At 40.1% G+C, this 18,732-nt stretch overlaps 2 protein-coding genes and 1 long non-coding RNA gene across 4 annotated transcripts; 2 read left to right on the forward strand and 1 right to left on the reverse strand.

Moving 5' to 3' along the window:
* The first annotated feature begins 20 nt into the window (after positions 1-20).
* LOC108423941 (mitochondrial chaperone BCS1) lies at positions 21-7,029 on the forward strand. 2 transcript variants are annotated; one of them, XM_017691629.1, is made up of 8 exons: positions 21-178; positions 331-726; positions 980-1,119; positions 1,577-1,771; positions 1,872-1,935; positions 3,928-4,100; positions 4,395-4,512; positions 6,607-7,029. In XM_017691629.1, the coding sequence occupies exons 2-8, from the start codon at positions 407-409 to the stop codon at positions 6,857-6,859; spliced, it is 1,263 nt and encodes a 420-aa protein (XP_017547118.1). In that variant the 5' UTR covers positions 21-178; positions 331-406; the 3' UTR covers positions 6,860-7,029. The 2 variants fall into 2 exon arrangements, with proteins under 2 accessions (XP_017547118.1, XP_037395266.1); XM_037539369.1 differs by lacking the exon at positions 21-178 and having other exon boundaries at positions 577-710.
* Positions 7,030-11,688: 4,659 nt separating this feature from the next.
* Positions 11,689-18,702, reverse strand: LOC119263625. Its single transcript, XR_005130397.1, has 4 exons — positions 18,571-18,702; positions 16,700-16,883; positions 15,985-16,429; positions 11,689-11,749 (listed from the first exon to the last, which is right to left on the reverse strand). It is a non-coding gene; the product is annotated as an uncharacterized LOC119263625 (long non-coding RNA).
* Positions 12,613-17,445, forward strand: LOC108423942 (cytochrome P450 27C1). The gene is made up of 9 exons (XM_017691630.2): positions 12,613-12,856; positions 13,432-13,622; positions 14,179-14,378; positions 15,355-15,552; positions 15,726-15,889; positions 15,997-16,163; positions 16,534-16,615; positions 16,698-16,898; positions 17,061-17,445. Exons 1-9 carry the CDS (start codon positions 12,626-12,628, stop codon positions 17,187-17,189), a joined length of 1,563 nt encoding a protein of 520 aa, XP_017547119.1. The 5' UTR covers positions 12,613-12,625; the 3' UTR covers positions 17,190-17,445.
* Positions 18,703-18,732: the final 30 nt, after the last annotated feature.

Here is an 18,732-nt window from a genome sequence, read left to right on the forward strand (position 1 = left end):
CTATTTCCCTGAACATCTGAGGTGTCATTGTGCTGCCCATGTGATTTGCCCTGGCCGTTTGTTCAATGGATGTGCCTGTGTCTCCAAATCACAGGAAACGGTAGACTAGAAGCAAATATGTGTCCATTTGAGATTATCTTATAGAAACCATGACGTTGGAGATGCCCATGAAATTAGCGTAAGTAATTTAGATGATGCGTTTTCTGTTGGCTGTATTGAATGGCAGAGAACAGAGAATAGCTCGATAATCACATCATCTGGACATTTCAAAGCTGTTTCAGTGTTGAATAGACTGGGATAAATGTATGTTTGTGATCTTCTGTTTTACAGAGTGCACAGTGGATGGAAGAGGCAGCTACATTGCTAGCTAGTGATTCATGAAGGACACACTTAAGACATCCAGATAATGACCTTTTCAGATTTCCTTGGGGCATTGAAGGACAATCCCTACTTTGGGGCTGGCTTTGGACTGGTTGGTGTGGGCACGGCGCTGGCAGTTGCCAGGAAGGGGGCACAGATAGGCATGGTCTTCTTTAGGCGGCATTACATGATCACGCTGGAGGTTCCCAGCAGAGATAAGAGTTACCACTGGTTGCTGAGCTGGATTACCAAACATGCCAAGCATACACAGCATCTAAGCGTGGAGACCTCATACTTACAGCATGAGAGTGGACGGGTCCACACACAGTTTGACTTCCACCCAAGTCCTGGTAACCACATCATTTGGTGAGGCAGCACAGACCTTACCAGATCTTTCAGTGAAAATCTGTGAAAGACTTCAGATGACAGTTGTAACTTAACGTATTTGGTTATTTGGTCCTTCTTTGTTAATTGTAAAGGCTGTGGTGGACATAATGTGATGAAAGCTAATCAACTTTGTTTAATGCCAAAATTTCATAATTAATAGTGCTAGCTGTTTGAAAGAATACATGCATGAATAATATATAAAATATAATGAATAGGTGTGGTTTTGTTGTAGGTATGGAAGTAAGTGGATCAGAGTGGAGAGGACCCGAGAGAAGCAGATGGTGGATCTGCATACAGGAACTCCTTGGGAGTCTGTAACGTTCACAGCTCTTGGTAGAGACAGGCAGATATTCTTCAACATACTTCAGGAAGGTACACTGTTAGAAAAAAAAAAGACCTTTTTAATATGTAAGTGTGTGTGTGCGTATATATATATATATATATATATATATATATATATATATATATATATATATACATACACACACACACACATATATATATATATATATATATATATATATATATATATATATATATATATATATATATATATAAGTAAACTAAAATTTACCTGGACAGTACCCAAGTGTTGGGAATCCCTGACTTGAAACGATAGCACTTTCTCTGTTTCAGAAATGGGCAACTCCTGGGCTTGGGAGTGCTACATCAGTGCACTGTTCGGTGTTTCTCTGCTGACATACTTGGTTTAACTCAGTTGAACGTTAAGTCTCTAATGGTTTAAGATAGAAGTAGATTTCCAGAACACAGTGAAATTTCACTTTTTTTATGGCAAGACGATTGATTTGAATCTTGTTTGCTTGTGTAGCACGAGAGCTGGCTCTGAAGCAGGAGGAAGGCCGCACTGTGATGTACACTGCTCTGGGAGCAGAATGGAGGCCATTTGGGTTTCCCCGCCGTCGCCGCCCTTTGTCTTCTGTTGTCCTGGATCATGGGGTGGCTGAGAGGATTGTGGATGATGTTAAGGAATTCATTAATAATCCAAAGTGGTATACTGATAGAGGTAACAGTAACACATAGTCTGTTATATGTGATTAGAGAAAGAGGATATTTATGTTTGTATTTATTTATATATTTATTTATTTATTTGTGTGTTTTTTAAGGGATCCCTTATAGAAGAGGATATCTACTGTATGGACCACCAGGCTGTGGAAAGAGCAGCTTTATGTAAGAATAGTGACATTCTTGACCTTAGTACAAAACATTGTTACATTTATGACAACACCAGTGTAATAGTGTGTCAAAGACGGAACATAAATGTATAAAAATGTGTAAATATTCTGTCAAAGATGCCGTGGCTATATGTATATTGTCATGGTAATTTCATGATAGTGTAATGTAAATTATAACAAAATAACAAATTAATTCATGAGTACTGTGCTAAGGCTGTTTTTACAAGTGTACAGCACTCTTATAATTCTGAGCTAAGCTATAGAGAGTAGGAAAATATGTTTATAGCATTCTTCTGATGGAAAGGAGCACATCTGCACCTTCTTCATTGGAATCAGGCTCGGACGGAGGGTTAGGCACCCAGTCAGGTGTGGGGTATGCGTCTGGTGGATCCACAGTCACATCGTCGGTGACCGTAATCATCTGATATGTGTGTCTCAAATCCTTCTTCGTGAGAGCAGTCTCAATTTGTCTTTCCAGAAGTGTGGGCACGCCCAATCAGCACTCGTCCCACCTCAACAAGTCTCCAGCACACCCTCTCTACCTCTGGACTGCGTGGTAGAGGATTATTTCTCCACTGGGCCAGTACCCCAGTCCCTATTACATGCAGGACCCCACCGCTGTAGCCAGGGCAAAGTGGACAAACTAAGACACGATAGGTGTGCAGTCCCTCCTGTCTTCCCTTGTACTCGCAATTTATTGTCTGGCTGTTTGGTGAAGAAAGCAGGCATCTGGCAACGCGGTCTGCAAGCACCCCAGTCAGGTCCTTTGCTGAAGTCTCTGTCGGTCTATACACTTTGTTTGGGTGAACTGTAGTTTAGAAAGGCTAGCTTTGTGGCCCTCTTTAGCGAGGTGTTGCAACAATACCACAGGGTCTCACTCACACTGTTCTCTACTTGACTATCCACATACTGTGGTTCCAGGCATTAAGTACGTCTAGACTGTGTTTCAGTGCCTGATTATAAAATGTGGTTTTATAATTGGACCACTCCTTTCATGAATATATTCCCTCGTACACAGCAATCGCCACCTTTTGTGGAATGCATACTTCTATATATTTCACCACATGTTTTCGTCAAAACCATGTGCTTTATTTTTATCCAAAACAAGGTAAATCAACCAATGCCGTTGCTCAGGTGGAGAATCGCATTGCCCTTTTATGTAAAAGTTACCTCATTTCAAAACGTCAGCAAGTCAAAGAGATCATACCTTATCGGTGAGCCACAGTTGTCCTCATGTGCAGGATACAACGAAAAGCCTTCACTCAAAATTTATTTGAGGTTAAGGATGAGTTTATTTTCATCTCATGAATGTCCTCCAATTTGTCCGTCATCTGACAACCTGGGACACGTATACATATGAATACACATATACGAATACATTGAATTAATACAATTTCCATAACAATATCTGAAAGTATCCAGAACCCATTTCTAATTAGTGAATTCAGCTAAAGTAAGGTGTACCCACTGCTGATACAGATAATACACAGCTTGTATAATGTTCATAGAACTGCACCGTCAGTTGAATAAGACACTCCAAAGCACCTGCACATGAGCCTAAGATCAGTGAGTCCAGTGCTAAGTGTTGGACAGAGGTATATAAGACTTTCTAGCATTGGGCTGTGCAGCGGTGGAACTACGCTCTCTGGCATGATGAATATTCATTCAATACTTTTTGGATGAGTTGGAGTGAAACTAATCATCCAACATCAGTAGCTGACTTCACTAATGCTCTTGTGGCTGAATGTAATCAAATCCTCATAGCAATCTTGCAACATCTAGTGTAAAGCCTACCTGGAATAGGATGGAGGTAACTGCAGCAAAGTGGGGTCAAACACCAAATTAATACCCATGATTTCAGAAGAAACATTGGATGAACAGGTGTCTTTTAAAATAAATAAAATTAAAAAGTTTAATACACGTTAACAAAATATATGTTTATGTATGTGTATTAGGTATGTTTGTGTACTTTGCTTCAATTTTTCAGAACAGCCCTTGCTGGGGAGTTAGGTTACAGCATCTGTTTGATGAGTCTGAGTGACCGCAGTCTATCAGATGACCGGTTGAACCACCTGCTGAGTGTGGCTCCACAGCAGAGCATAATTTTGCTGGAAGACGCGGATGCTGCCTTCGTCAGTCGAGAGCTTCTGCCTACTGAGAGTAAGTCCACAGAGTTTACACAAGCTATGTTTTGTACACCTAGTGACTTCATAGTGACCTCATTGAGTAATTTTAACAATATTGTCAATAAAGATATCAGGCAGATACTACAGTGTTGAGTAGAAAACATGATTTAGTAATTACAGCCTTCAACCTGAACCACTATAGCTTATAATGATTAGATACCTCTAAGTACTGTTCACTTTTCAAACTGAAAATGTGTTATCACTATATCACTGTGTTCACATATTGTTTGCCTGTCTTTCAAATTCATTCTGTCTATGTTCTTGTTAGACCCGATGGCCTACCAAGGCATGGGAAGACTCACCTTCAGTGGCCTTCTTAATGCTTTGGATGGAGTGGCTTCTTCAGAGGCTAGAATTGTCTTCATGACTACTAACTTTATTGAGAGGTAAGGATCAGTGATGAGGTAATAGAGGTGTTGTGACAATTTATATGGAGGACTAGGTGTAACAAAATAGAAGTTTTCGGAAAATGTCTTCAGAATAAAGAAACACAATTAATTCTTGTATTTTTAACTATTTTAACATCATCATATGGTATATAGCAAAATTGCTCGTTAGACAGACTGAAAAGAGGAACAAACAGCTTCTGAGCAAACACTGAAATTTCTGCTAAAGCAAGAGTTGATTGATCTATTTATCTTAGCATAACTGAGCTCTTTTGGGACGTAGTCTAAACAGACTAAACAGTCTGCTAAGCTTGTCATCAATGTTATACTGGATTTATGCATGTGTTTAGTGGTGTGATGTTACATACATATTATTACCTGATAATCGCATAGCTACAACATTGTAAAATAATTACCAAGATTTTTTTTACTTGAATATGCCAAATTGTTTATAAAAAATATTGATTAGTTAATTTGATTTTTCTTCTGTGGTGAGTTAAACAAAAGTGAGACAATGTATAATTGACTGTGTATATCCTCGCAGTCACAATAAATTATTTAATTCTTTGTATTTTAAATACTGTCCCAGTTTTACTGAATACACTACAGTGAAACATTTTTGAAAGTCATTGTGGTCCTGGCATGGAACAGTTATCAGATTATTTAAGCCTGGTTATTTAATAATAAGCTTGATCACGTAAATATGGATGTACCAACATTAGGCAACAAGTGGAAGGAAGGAGGTGGTTGAAACCTAATCATTGTGGAAGGGATAGAAAGAAAGAAGAGAGGACAGGGTGATAATAATATGGACTTTGGAGAGCAGGGAACATGTGAAGGTCCAACCCTTTAAAGGCACTTGTTTTTAAAAATCTGATTAAATGTTTTTTAGCTGTACACATGATTACTGTATGTAGGCTACCGAAGATGTGTTTCTTAAAGGTTTAAAGCTTCGTCCCACTGTTGAAAACAAAATGTTCTCCTTTAATTGAAAATATAACTGTTGAAGTGAAAACTGATTCTTAATTGTGTGCTTCAGGGTATCCAATCAAAAACTATATTCTGTACAGTTCCAGTGCCCAGTAGATGGCTAATGGATTTTGCCAATTTGGATTTTTGAATAATGGATTTTTTTCAGTGTAAAGTGGGTAGTCCGTGGGTTGATCATGGATAGGGATTAGTCCCATAGATCACAAGGCTGATGTGACTTGTCTCTCCGAGATCAGCTTTAACAAAATTATGCGTTCCCCTATGATCTCAGTCTGTCTAACAACCAAATCACAGCTGACCTAGCTCCCATAATTGAGCTATCAACTTAACCCATCTCTCCATCGCTCTGCCTGTCATTTGTCCAACTGGTTTCTTAGGTAGTGAAGCGTTGTTGGTGGTGGCCTTTCTTTTTGGACATTTCTATACCTTGCTTTCAGTCCAGTAGTGCTGGTGTATCAGTTAAAGAGCCTGTCTCTACACATCTGAATCATGATCAAATTGTAAGTCGCTCTGGATAAGAGCGTCAGCCAAATGCCGTTAATGTAATGTAATGTAATGATGATCTTCATGGACAGTCCACATCACATCCACACCTCAGACTCATTCTGACCTTACTGTAACTTCAATCTAGCAAATCAATACCTGCACATGTAGATTGACATCTTGTACATATGATCCTTATTGGGTATAATCTGGAATATACTGTATATCTATGTTCTATCCCTTGTGTACCCTACATCTCGTTTATCTACGTCAGACTCGCCAATTGCATAAATGGAAATTGTACATATCATAGCTTTTGTTTCATAACTTGTATTACTGTTACAAAAACTTTTTATTGAAAGTAGTGCAATACTGGGGTATATAATGTGTATACTTTTTATATATGTTTAAGAACTACAAGGAGGCTACACAATTAAGATTTTCACTCACCTTCGCACCTGTGTAAATACGATATGATTTTTTTTAAAATCATGACATGTTGCTTCTCTTATACTTGTTTCTCTCATATTACTGTAGAGTGACAGCAAGTAATTATGTCAGCTGTGTGCTATGTATCTTATCCTGACTTTGTCTTGTTTTTTTTCCCCCTATATGATAAAGACTTGACCCAGCTCTAATAAGACCTGGTCGTGTGGACCTGAAGCAGTATGTTGGCCACTGCACACACTATCAACTGACCCAGATGTTCCGGAGATTCTACCCGTTGGAGCCTGCAACTGAGGGGGAAAGATTTGCAGAGCAAGCACTAAGTGTTCACAAAGAGCTCAGTGCAGCTCAAGTGCAAGGCCACTTCATGCTTTATAAAATGGACCCTGCAGGCTCTATTGACAATGTAGAAAAATTTAAAGAATGAGGACATTCAGAGGTTAATGGGAACACTGACATGAACTTTGAAATAAACAGTATGTAAAATGTAAAGAGGAAACTTCAAGAGAGGCCAATCATGAAGTGACTTGTGACATTCTGTGGCTATTTCTAGAAAACACAGTTTTTGGCAATTAAATTTAAAAGCTATGAAATTTATTGAGTCCTGTTTTTCTAGTATTTTAGATTTTGTACAGTAATAAGTAAATAATGCAAAGTAGCATGGCAGCATACAAGATATCATTATTATCCTTTTTAGGCCTATCTTATATGCAGGCTGGAAATCACAGCAACAAGATCATTTCAAATGAAGTAGGCTAAAGGCCAATAACCAGCTGTATGTAGCCCACATGATGTGATAAAGCTACATAAGGACAGGGTGTAAGCTTCTCTTAACTATTCTTTCTGTTAATTATTATCTGAAAACTTGGATGTGCTGAAAATGTTTGAAGCAGACCAGACAGCTTTCTAAAACTCCCCCTATTAGGCTACGTATTATTCATACTTTCACATTGTACTTCAAGTCGAGTCAAGGCTTTTATTGTTATTCCATCTAAGTACAAGTACACAGTGGAGTGAAATCACGTTCCTCCTGGAACAACACAGTGCAACAAGGAACAAAAAGTACAAAGTGCAAACATACAGATATAGTGCAAACAAAAAGTAAGCTAGAAACAATACGATAAATTAGACACAGTAAACAGAGGACAGTGTAGCACCAACACAGCACACATTTTTGTGAGGAACACATGATTGATTTAAGAGTTTTATTGTCATATGCACAGCAAACATGTATTTTCAGAAGAGGGAAGAACACAGTGTGACATACAAGAGTGGAGGGAGGTGCACACAGGTGGATTATATCCTTAGCAGGAGATGCCACCTAAAGGAGACTGGAGATTGTAAAGTGGTGCCAGGGGAAAGTGTAGCAAGGCAGCATAGGGTGATTGTCTGTAGAATGAGATTAGAAACAAAGAAGAGGAAGAGAGTGAAGACAGAGCCAAAGATTAGATGGTGGAAGCTGAAGGAGGAGGATGGTTGCAGGCAGTTCAGGGAAAAATTGCAACAGGCCCTTGGGGGCAGTGAGGAGCTACCTGAGGACTGGGAAAATACAGCTAAGGTGATGTGAGAAACTGGCAAAAATGTGTTGGGTGTTTCATCTGGTCAGAGGAAAGAAGACAAGGAAAGTTGGTGGTGGAATGAGGAAGTCCAGGAGAGTATTCAGAAGAAGAAGGCAGCTAAAAAAAGTGGGATAACCAGAGAGATGAAGGAGGTAGGCAGGAGTACTGTGAGGCTAGTCGCATAGTAAAAAGAATGGTGGCAAAGGCTCAGGCCTATGATGAGCTGTATGAGAGGCTGGACAGTAAAGAAGGAGTAAAGGACTTGTATCGTTTGGCTAAACAGAGAGATAGAGCTGGAAAGGATGTACCGCAGGTTAGGCTGATAAAGGATAGAGAGGGAAATGTACTAGTGAGTGAACAGAGAGTGTTGAGTAGATGGAAGGAGTACTTTGAAGAACTAATGAATGAGGAAAACGAAAGAGAGAGGAGGACAACGGGGGGAGAGATCAGGAGTGGATCAGGAAGTGCAGAGAATTAGTAAGGTGGAAGTGAGGGCAGCTTTAAAAAGGATGAAGAATGGAGAGGCAGTTGGTCCAGATGACATACCTGTGGAGGTATGGAGATGTTTACGAGAGAAGGCAGTGGACTTTTTAACCAGGTTGTTTAACAAAATCCTGGAGAGTGAGAGGATGCCTGATGAGTGGAGAAGCAGTGTACCGGTCCCCATTTTTAAGAACAAGGGTGATGTGCAGAGCTGCAGTAACTACAGAGGTATAAAGTTGATGAGCCACACCATGAAGGTATGGGAAAGAGTTGTTGAAGCAAGGTTAAGGCGAGAGGTCCAGATCAGTGAGCAGCAGTTTGGTTTCATGACCAGAAAGAGTATCACAGATGCAATTTTTGTGTTGAGAGTGTTGGTAGAGAAGTACAGAGAAGGTCGGAAGGAGCTACATTGTGTCTTTGTAGATCTAGAGAAGGCATATGATAGGGTGCCAAGACAGGAACTGTGGTACTGTATGAGGAAGTCAGGTGTAGCTGAAAAGTATGTTAGGGTGGTGCAGGACATGTATGAGGATAGTGAGACAGTGGTGAGGTGTGCAGTTGGAGTGACAAATGGTTTCAAGGTGAAGGTAGGGTTACATCAGGGATCAGCTTTGAGCCCTTTTTTGTTTGCAATGGTGATGGACAGGTTGACAGATGAGGTCAGGCAGGAGGCTCCATGGACCATGATGTTTGCAGATAACATTGTAATTTGTGGTGAGAGTAGAGAGCAGGTGGAAGAGAAGCTGGAGAGGTGGAGGTTTGCACTGGAGAGGAGAGGAATGAAGGTCAGTAGAGATAAGATGGAATACATGTGTGTGAATGAGAGGGAGGCAGGTGGAAAGGTGAAGATGCAAGGAGTAGAGGTCGTAAAGGTGGATGACTTCAAATATCTTGGGTCAACCTTCCAGAGCAATGGACAGTGCAAAAAAGAAGTGAGGAAGAGGGTGCAAGCAGGATGGAGTGGGTGGAGACGGATGTCAGGGCTGATGTGTGACAGAAGGATAGCAGCAAGAGTGAAAGGGAAGGTTTACAAGACAGTAGTGCGTCCTGCTATGATGTATGGTTTGGAGACTGTGGCTCTGTCTAAAAGACAGGAGGCTGAGCTGGAGGTGGCGGAGATGAAGATGCTGAGATTTTCATTGGGAGTGACAAGGATGGACAAGATTAGAAATGAGCAGATCAGAGGGACAGTGAAGGTGGAGCAGTCCCCACCAGTGATCAGTCCAACGGCTGTAGTATCATCAGCAAACTGGATGATGCTGGTGGTGTTCTGGGAGGCCACACAGTCATAAGTGAAGACTGTGGGGACCCCTGTGCTCACTGTTATTGTGCTGGATGTGCGGCTGACTGACTGGGGTCTATCTAATAGAAAGTTCAGCACCCAGTTACAGAGGGCAGGAGTCAGTCCGAGGGTGAGAAGCTTTTCTGAGAGTTTGTGTGGGATGACCGTGTTAAATGCTGAGCTGTAGTTGATGAAGAGCATTTTGATATACGTGTCCTTGCCCTCCAGGTGTGTGAGGGCTGTGTGAAGGGCTGTGTTCACTGCGTTGTCTGTGGACCTGTTCTGACGGTGTGCAAACTGAAGAGGGTCTGTAGTGTTCGGAATGGTCTCCTGGATGTCAGTCATGACTATTCTCTCGAAGCACTTCATCACGATTGGGGTGAGTGCAACAAGGCGATAGTCATTTAGGCATGTCCCTATGCTTTTCTTTGGGAGGGGTACGATGGTGGTGGACTTGAAGCATGATGGCACAAAAGATTGCATGAGGGACAGATTGAATATATCCACAAACACGTCAGCCACTTCTGATGAGCAAACCCTGAGGTAGTGGAATAAGGTACAGAGATATTTAACATGCTGTGATGTTCAAATCCTTTAAAAGAACCAAAAGCAATAAACATGAGTCTTCTGAGTAATTAAGGTATTATATGGTAATAAATATAGTACACTATAATTATACAACTTATAATGTTTTTATTAAAAGGCATAGCACTGCAACCAATGGTGGAGTCTTTAAGACCATTGGCCCAAGCTTTAAAAAGTTCACTTCTTTGCAAAAAATATTTGGACACATTTAATCATTGGCAAACTTGAATGAAGTTCTTCAGGTTATTTCATAAAATGTAGAAACAAACCGTCATTTGTTTCAGAAGAAAAAAAAAACAGCACAACATTAAACGGATGGTAGACTCTTTGTGTGGAGAAAGCCTGGAAACATCAGAGTCTGGGGTGTTTTTTTTCAGTGGTGTCAGTGAGCTTGTGTTCATAGATGGGATCATGAACTCAAAAGTGTATAAAGGCATTTAGGATGCAAATGAAACACCCCAGGCTCCTTTTAAAAAAATACATTGCCAAAAAGAAAATTAAAGCCTTTAAATTGTCTATTTAAAGTAAATACCACTTGGTTTGACTTGGTGTTTTCTCACACAATGAACATTTTTAAGGATGGCACAAATGCCCAAATACTTTTTGAAGCCACTGTATATCCAGAATCCTGATTAGTAATTGTGACGCATGAACACAATGTGGCACCTGACACACATTCCATGTTTCAAGGGGATTTGGAGGTGTTGTTTGCAGAGCTGCGTCATGCGTCCAGCCTCCCTCCATAAAAGGGACATGAAATGTTGCTCCTTGGTTAGTGTGTGTTAAAGTTAGTGGGGTTTTATGTTAACTGACATAGTGGTGTATAGCTAGACATGACCTGCCTGCTATCCCCTTCTGTTTTCCATGTGCCTTTTTTGATGTTGTAAATAAACAGCACTCTCTGATATAAATGATGGCCTTTCCTTTGTCAAATCAAATCAAATCAAATTTATTTATATAGCGCTTTTTACAACTGATGTTGTCACAAAGCAGCTTTACAAAAATGGGAATCACAGCACAGAGAATCAGACAAAACACTGAACATAATATACAGAATATACAGAACCCCCGTGAGCGCTGAGGCAAGGAAAAACTCCCTCAGAGCTGGAGAAGGAAGAAACCTCGGGAGGACCAAGACTCACATCTAAAGGGGGGACCATCCTACCACTGGTCAGACAACTTATAAGTTAAACATTGAAAAGTCAATTTTACATCCACGCAGTTCTAATATATTCAGGTGTGTATAATCAACAGTGGAAACAATTAGAGTTCATATAGATTTGGATGTGATCTGTAGTGGAGAAGCTGCGTTCCAGAAACTTCCATCAGTCTGGTCAATCAGGGGGACAGGGGGACTTGAGGGTGGGACATCCATCAGTATTGGGCCGGACCGGTGGACAGTCAGTAACTCGGAGGAAGGAAAGATTTAGGAATTAGTTTAGACTGGATTTATGAAGAACAGAAAATGTAAAAAATTATCAGAGTGTGACTAATGACTCCGGCAGGTCTGAATATAACAGCCTAACTAAAGGGAGAGAGCCAGAAGGTAACATAGACACGGAGGCTCCCTGAGACACTGGCATTCACCCACTCCACCGTCCACAAACCTGAGTGACTGCATGTAGTGAGTGACAGCAGCACCAGCATCTCAGTTTACCCACAATTCACTATGTCCATGAACCCCTGGATCTGCAGCCTTATCTAAAGGGAATTAACATTAACTACCAAAAGCTAAACTAAACAAGTAAGTTTTTAGTCTAGACTTAAAGACTTTGTCTTGTTCTTCGCTTCTGTACACGTTCTTTAAAATAAAGAGTGAGATGACTATAATGGCTACAGTACAGCTATTGGGGCAGTTTATAGTCAGGACAGGTTAAGCTGAGTTTAATTTCCTTCCATCAGTGAATGCAGCAAGGCCCTCTACTTTCTATTCAAATGTCATTTTTGAAATCATTTTCTGAATTAGAATTTGTATTCAATTACTTTTGTGGGAATTACTCGTGTGAGCTGAAAGCCACCTTAGCAAGATTTGCAAAACTATCAAAAGCACATTATGTAAGTTAACATCACGGCTCAATTACAAAAAGGAAATTTCAAGCTTTCTTAGTTTTCTTGGAAGGCAGGCCAGTATTTTTTCATTTGGAACCAGTGTTTTTCAGCAATGGTGTTGCCAGGTTGAGCTGTGCGTTTGAGTGAAGGGTTAACTTGCTGGGAGTAGCCCCACCTCCTTTTCCCTGAACACTGAAACATAAGCTGCTGTTCACATTTCCTGCTTTGTGCACCGATGGCAGGCCATCGAGCTCTCTGCTCAGCTGGCTCTGCAGCCAGACGACTGATCCTGAGGCCCAGCGCTGTGACTCTGGACGTAAGGAGAGGGGCAAGAGAAAATGCTGCTGCAGTACAGGGTATTCCTGGAAACATCAGGACCCAGGCTGACCTCCCTGTGGTCACTCTGCCCACAGTACTCTACAGGCTCATATTTAAAGGGTATTACAATCGCATGCATGAGATGCAGGTACAGTGTGTTTAGTGATATGGCCTTTCTGTGCTCTGCTGTTTCTCTGTTAGTCTCTGATAGTCATCTTAAACTGGTCCTTATTAAAGAACTGATAAAAAAAAGTGTTTATGTTTGTGGTCTTGTTGCGTTCCAGGTCATGGTGCACCACAACTAGTTCTCGTAGGAGGAGAGTGTTCAAATAAGATGAAATGAGGATATTTGAGAACTGAACCCAGAACTGTTGATTTCATATGTGTCTGTCTTCTAGGATACGATGGGAAAAGAATTAGTCAATGGAAATGAGGTCATTTGGTTTCAAATAACATGATTTATTCAAAGAATTGTTTAAACACTGGTCAAATGAGCCTCATCTACCTTAATGAGACAATAAATTAGGTTTATTTATCTAATATTTTAGGCAAAGAATAAACATTACATCATACTAACAAGGGTTATTACAGCATTATTTCTTCAATAATCCCTATTAAAAGAGGAATTTAACCAAGGGTTTTCTGTTTTTGGAGAACTGACCCTACTGAATTATTGTGGGTCACACTGTTTTTTTAAAGAGTAATTGCTTTGTTTTTCCACAGTTGTATGAAAAGAAGATTTATGGACACATGTTTAAAGTGGTCTCTGGTCAGATGCACACCATTGCTATAAGCAGTGTGGAACTGCTAGAGGAGCTGTTGAGGAAAGAAGAGAAGTTTCCTCGCAGAGGAGACATGACTATCTGGACTGAATACAGAGATAAGAAGGGCTTAGGCTATGGGCCCTTCACTGAGTAAGCCAGTTTTATGGAATTGCTTTAAACCTTAACTGTAAACATCAATTGTGTGTTAGGCTTATTTGGACACTTGGTTTAATTGTTCCATAAAGTGCCAATCAGAGCAAAAGTTTACTCTTGTAACTGAGGTAGAAAACACAGAGGTTACATAACATGGAATGTTTACATATTTTGTTGTACTGCTGTGCTGTTGCGAAATGTATGTAAAAGGTCAACCTGTTTGGTGTTTTGGAGTGTTTAGTGTCCCTCCAAATAACAATACAACAGGAATAAAACATACACTAAGACAATTCTCAGTACTTAATATCAAAACCTCTTAACTCAGTTTTTTATTTGATAGTGCTATTGTGTGAACATTTCATGACAACTGGACCAGTGGAAATGCTCCAAAATGACTTAAAAATCATCTAAAATATATAGACTCATGAAATAAAATAGTTATATTCATTGCCTCTAAAAACTTTTTTTTTTTACTTTTGTCCTGTAAAGTTAGAATTTTGGAAATATGAAGTTTTTCTTGACAGCAGTGATATGTTTTCTGTTCTTTCACCAGAGAAGGAGAGAAGTGGTACACACTCCGAGCTGTGCTGAATAAACGCATGCTGCATCCCAGAGACTCAGTGAAGTATGAAAGTGTGGTCAACACTGTGGTCACAGACTTTGTCAAAAGGATAAACCACCTGCGCAAGACGAGCCCCACTGGAGACCTGGTGCCCAATATGTCCAATGAGCTCTATCGATTTGCTCTAGAAGGTATGGTCAGACCTCAATCTGGCCAAAATTAAAAATGTAACCATTGCTACCTCTGTTGAAAAAACACATGCTTACCCTGTACAGTGGTGCTGCATTAGTCTCTAGAGTGAGATTTCCTGGTTTAAAGACTAGGAAACATCCCTCTTGATAATATATCTTGAAGGAGAAGTAAATGGGCTGGAGGTCAGGGAACCAGTCTCATGACCGGAAGGTCGCCGGTTCGATCCCCAGAGCCGACAGCACATGACTGAGGTGTTCTTGAGCAAGACCGCTCCGGGCAAGTGTGCTCACTGCCCCCTAGTGTGTGTGTGTGTGCTCACTAGAGTGTATGTGGTGTTTCACTTCACGGATGGGTTAAATGTGGAGGTGAAATTTCCCCGTCGTGGGACTAATAAGGGTCACTTAATCTTAATAATTTTGAATGGTTTTGGGGTAGATACTTGGGGGTGGGCTGTTTGCATTTTGTTCTCTAGCTGGGTCCTTTAATAATGAAAAAAGTCTGACAATTGAGGTTAGTGTTACATGTAATATGTACTAATTATAGTAGGTGTATACCATTAATAGCCAGCACCACAGATGTATTAGCTTCTAGATCAGTGGCTAGGTCAGGATTTGTTAAGTGCTTTAGGGATTCTCAGTGATGTATTTATGTAATGCATGCTAGGTATTGAAATAAGAGAACACTGGCAGAAAACATAAAAACAATGCCAAATTGTAAATTCTGTCAAGTCAATTAAGATGTGGGATACAATGCTACACTACAGAAAGAATGTAAAAAAAAACAAAAAAACATATTAAATAGTTTAAACCAGAATACCTCTATAAATATAGCTGTCTGTCAGTTGTATCTCACAGACACTTTTAAATCCAGTTTGGACCATGAATGTTATAAACTTATACATAAAAATATAACAAAATAGAGAAGATAAACCAACTGAGCATTTCACTTTGTTTTATCCTGTTCCTGCTTATTCAGGGATCTCTTGCATACTGTTTGAGACTCGCATTGGCTGTCTAGAGAATAAGATACCAGCTGAAACCCAGGACTTCATTAACAGCATTGTCCAGATGTTCACCTATAGTATGATTGCGTCCATTCTACCCAGCTGGACCCGCAATTTCTTGCCGTTCCATTGGTGGTACATAAGTGGCTGGGAGGGCATTTTTAAGTTTGGTAAGTTCATTAATTAATTTCTCCTAGACAAATATAACAATATCTTTTACACCCTAAAAACCTTAAGCTCCTGTATGAGACGAAATTGAGAGTAATGTCTGCATTTGACCCAGAATGAGAAGAGGCTTAGAAGGGGTGTGTGTGTGTGTGTGTGTGCATTTGGTTTTGTATAGCCTGCAAGCAAATTGACAAGAAGATGGAGGACATTCAGAGGCGTCTGGACACAAATCAGGAAGTTGAAGGAGAGTACCTCACCTACCTGCTCTCCAACACCAACATGAGCCAAAAGGATGTGTATGGGAGTGTTGCTGAACTGTTACTGGCAGGAGTTGATACAGTAAGTACAACAGTGCTCTCTACATAGGCTTGGCTAGTACAACTTCAAAAATTATGTTCTAAACTGCTGTAGGAAGACACACTTATTTGTCTTACCTGTGCATTAAGACCTCCAACACCATGCTGTGGGCCTTGTATCTGCTGTCACGTGATCCAGAAAAACAGGACACACTGTATCAGGAAGTGGCCAGCACCATCAAGGGGGACAGAATTCCAACAGCTGAAGATATAAACAACATGCCCTACCTTAAATCCGTCATCAAGGAGACTCTAAGGTAGAGTAAAAAGGAGAAAAAGAAAAAACAAGGTTTTTGATAGGCAAATAGACAAATGTACCTTTCCCCGTGCTCCAAATGTAGTCGATCAGCCAACATTCAAGCATTTGAGATCACGATGCTAGCTGGGCTGTAAGCATCCATTACTTGTTAGCGTAATTAGGCTTGGAGCTCCAGTGCAAAACCAAAGAAGAAAACTTCAGACAAAAAATATGTCCTGGCTGATGGAAAATGACGTAAATTGAATTTCAGTTGTCCTAGCAAACCTGTCATAAATGCAAATGACGTTTGTTAGATTTTTTTAATGTTGTGTTTTGTTTAACACTTCATTATTTTAACCATTTATTGATTATTTTATCATTATGTCTAGGATGTACCCTGTTGTTCCCTTAAATGCACGCCTTTTTACAGTCAGTGACACAATAATTGGAGGACACTACTTTCCTAAAGAGGTGCTTGTTTTTTCTTTATCCATATTTCATTGCCTACCTTCCATTAATGAAAATGTAACGAATCAATAACTCTTATGTACAGACCACATTTGTGTTATACCACTACGCGATCAGTCAGGATGAGAAGGTCTTCCCTGAACCACGGTCCTTTAAGCCTGAACGTTGGTTCCGGGATGGTAGGGTGAGGCCTAACCCATTCGGGTCCATCCCATTCGGGTTCGGAGTCAGAGGGTGTGCTGGCAAACGTATTGCTGAACTCGAGATGCACCTGGCATTGGCAAGGGTAAGCAGACAAATGATCATTGGTTTATTGAGTTATATTGCAATATATAGCATCTATCTGCTTAAGTGATGTAATTTGTTCTTTTTTGCTTATTTTTCTATCTTACAACCTCCTCTTCCTCAGCGCTAAAGTATTTAATTGAAGCAATTTATTCCCATCTAGATAATCAAGCTGTTTGAAGTCAAGCCCGATCCAAGAGTAGGAGACGTCAAAGCAATCAATCGGACTGTGCTTGTGCCAGACAGGCAGGTTAACTTTTACTTTCTGGATCGGAAAAATCCAACAATTTAAAGTCTTTGTCACTGTTTTTAAGGAAATTACTCTGTTCCAGAAACTGTAGTCTGAAAAAAAAAATCAAACATCTATGCTCATTCCACAATATTCTGGTGCTTTGAGGTAAAGTGTGATAAACAATCATGAATACCACTGTGATCTGTTCCTCCCTGTCTTGGTGTATAGCTTTCAAATGTAATAAATATTGTTAAATATTATTCAGTATGCACAGTAAAATGTTTCACTCAATAAAATTTTTTCAACAAATGCAAAACGTTTTTATTGTCTCTTTAGTTGTAGGCCTATATGTTTCAACGGGGATAAGAAAACTAATATCAATTTTAGTGCAGCATTCAGGTGGAAATTAATCAGGGAAAAGCAGAGCAGCATTTGAAGTAAAACTGTTACTTAACTTAATAATGACTCAACTTTAAGCAAAAGTTGCTACCAAAATATATAAAAATATATCAGCTCAAAAGCTACTTAAGTACTAAGTTCAAGAACCTTAGTGAAATGTCTTTGTACATGCAATATCTATCAGCATAGGAACTAGAACGTGTTAGGTGCTGTTCTTCTGTTTTAACAATACGTTTGGCCTAAAACACAATGCTAAACATTCTGCACTTATAGTGTAAGTAGAAGTGTGTCAAACGTTTGACTGCTGATTTAACAATGCCGTGTGACCAACTGGTGACATAAAAACAGGGACAGTGGCTCTGGTGCTGATGTGACAGCAAGCGGAACGCTGAAACCAGCAGCACCGAACTCAAGAACAGGCGTTTTGTGACTTTTTGTCAATCCGAATAAAATGGATCTTACCGGAGGTAGACGAGTGGCCTGTCGGAGCTGAACGATTTTACCGTTTACCAACAGGGGGCAGAAGGTAGTTTTGAATCTCACAGAAAAACAACCCCGCCATTACAACGAAGAATAGAGAAAGTGTTGGTAAGTGGTGCTAACTGGCTAAAGCTAACAACATTAGCCGTATCTCGTCTTGCAGTGGTTAACATTTATGTAACATGCACGCCTGATTTAGATTAACAGAGGACGGCAGTCTGTATGTTTGGTGGCTTACTGCGACCTTCTGGAGATTTGTGTTGTAAAGCGTTCAGCGAGAAAGCCAGCTAAGCTAACATCGTTAGCACACCAGTTTTTTTTTATAATAGGACTAACTAAGCTAGCCTGAACTAAGAGAGCTACAGACGCATTTTAAAACCAGAAGGAATCGGTGTAGCTTACTAACTCAGGACAAACGATAACAAATATTTTAACTTTGGTGTTTTTGTGGAGGAACTGGTGGTATTTAACAATACCCTAGTAATCTTTATGCATGCTTAATTACAAAGGAAACAATCGGTTTGAACCGTTTTCTCTTTGAAACACCTTTTCTCTGGCTTACCTTAACAGGGCTGAAGGATGTTTGGGCAGTCTTCGATGGAATTCGCAGTCTTGCGTTCAAACGTTGATGTCAGAGTGTGAACAAGCCCTGTCCTCGTCTTAGGATAAGCCCCCTAGGATGCTGTAAATCTAGTCTAATATAGGGTTGGCTTTTGCAGTGTGT

Source organism: Pygocentrus nattereri, chromosome 6 (genome assembly GCF_015220715.1).
Source record: "Pygocentrus nattereri isolate fPygNat1 chromosome 6, fPygNat1.pri, whole genome shotgun sequence".
Lineage (NCBI taxonomy): Eukaryota > Metazoa > Chordata > Actinopteri > Characiformes > Serrasalmidae > Pygocentrus > Pygocentrus nattereri.

Excerpts from the sequence above, each read along its gene's own strand:
- LOC108423942 (XM_017691630.2), top strand. The coding sequence starts at position 12,626 with ATGGCAGGCCATCGAGCTCTCTGCTCAGCTGGCTCTGCAGCCAGACGA. Across the intron at positions 15,890-15,996 it reads TACTGGCAGGAGTTGATACA|ACCTCCAACACCATGCTGTG; the intron begins GTAAGTACAACA and ends CTGTGCATTAAG. Across the intron at positions 16,164-16,533 it reads GTCATCAAGGAGACTCTAAG|GATGTACCCTGTTGTTCCCT; the intron begins GTAGAGTAAAAA and ends CATTATGTCTAG.
- LOC108423941 (XM_017691629.1), top strand. The coding sequence starts at position 407 with ATGACCTTTTCAGATTTCCTTGGGGCATTGAAGGACAATCCCTACTTT. Across the intron at positions 1,772-1,871 it reads AAAGTGGTATACTGATAGAG|GGATCCCTTATAGAAGAGGA; the intron begins GTAACAGTAACA and ends GTGTTTTTTAAG. Across the intron at positions 4,513-6,606 it reads ACTACTAACTTTATTGAGAG|ACTTGACCCAGCTCTAATAA; the intron begins GTAAGGATCAGT and ends TATATGATAAAG.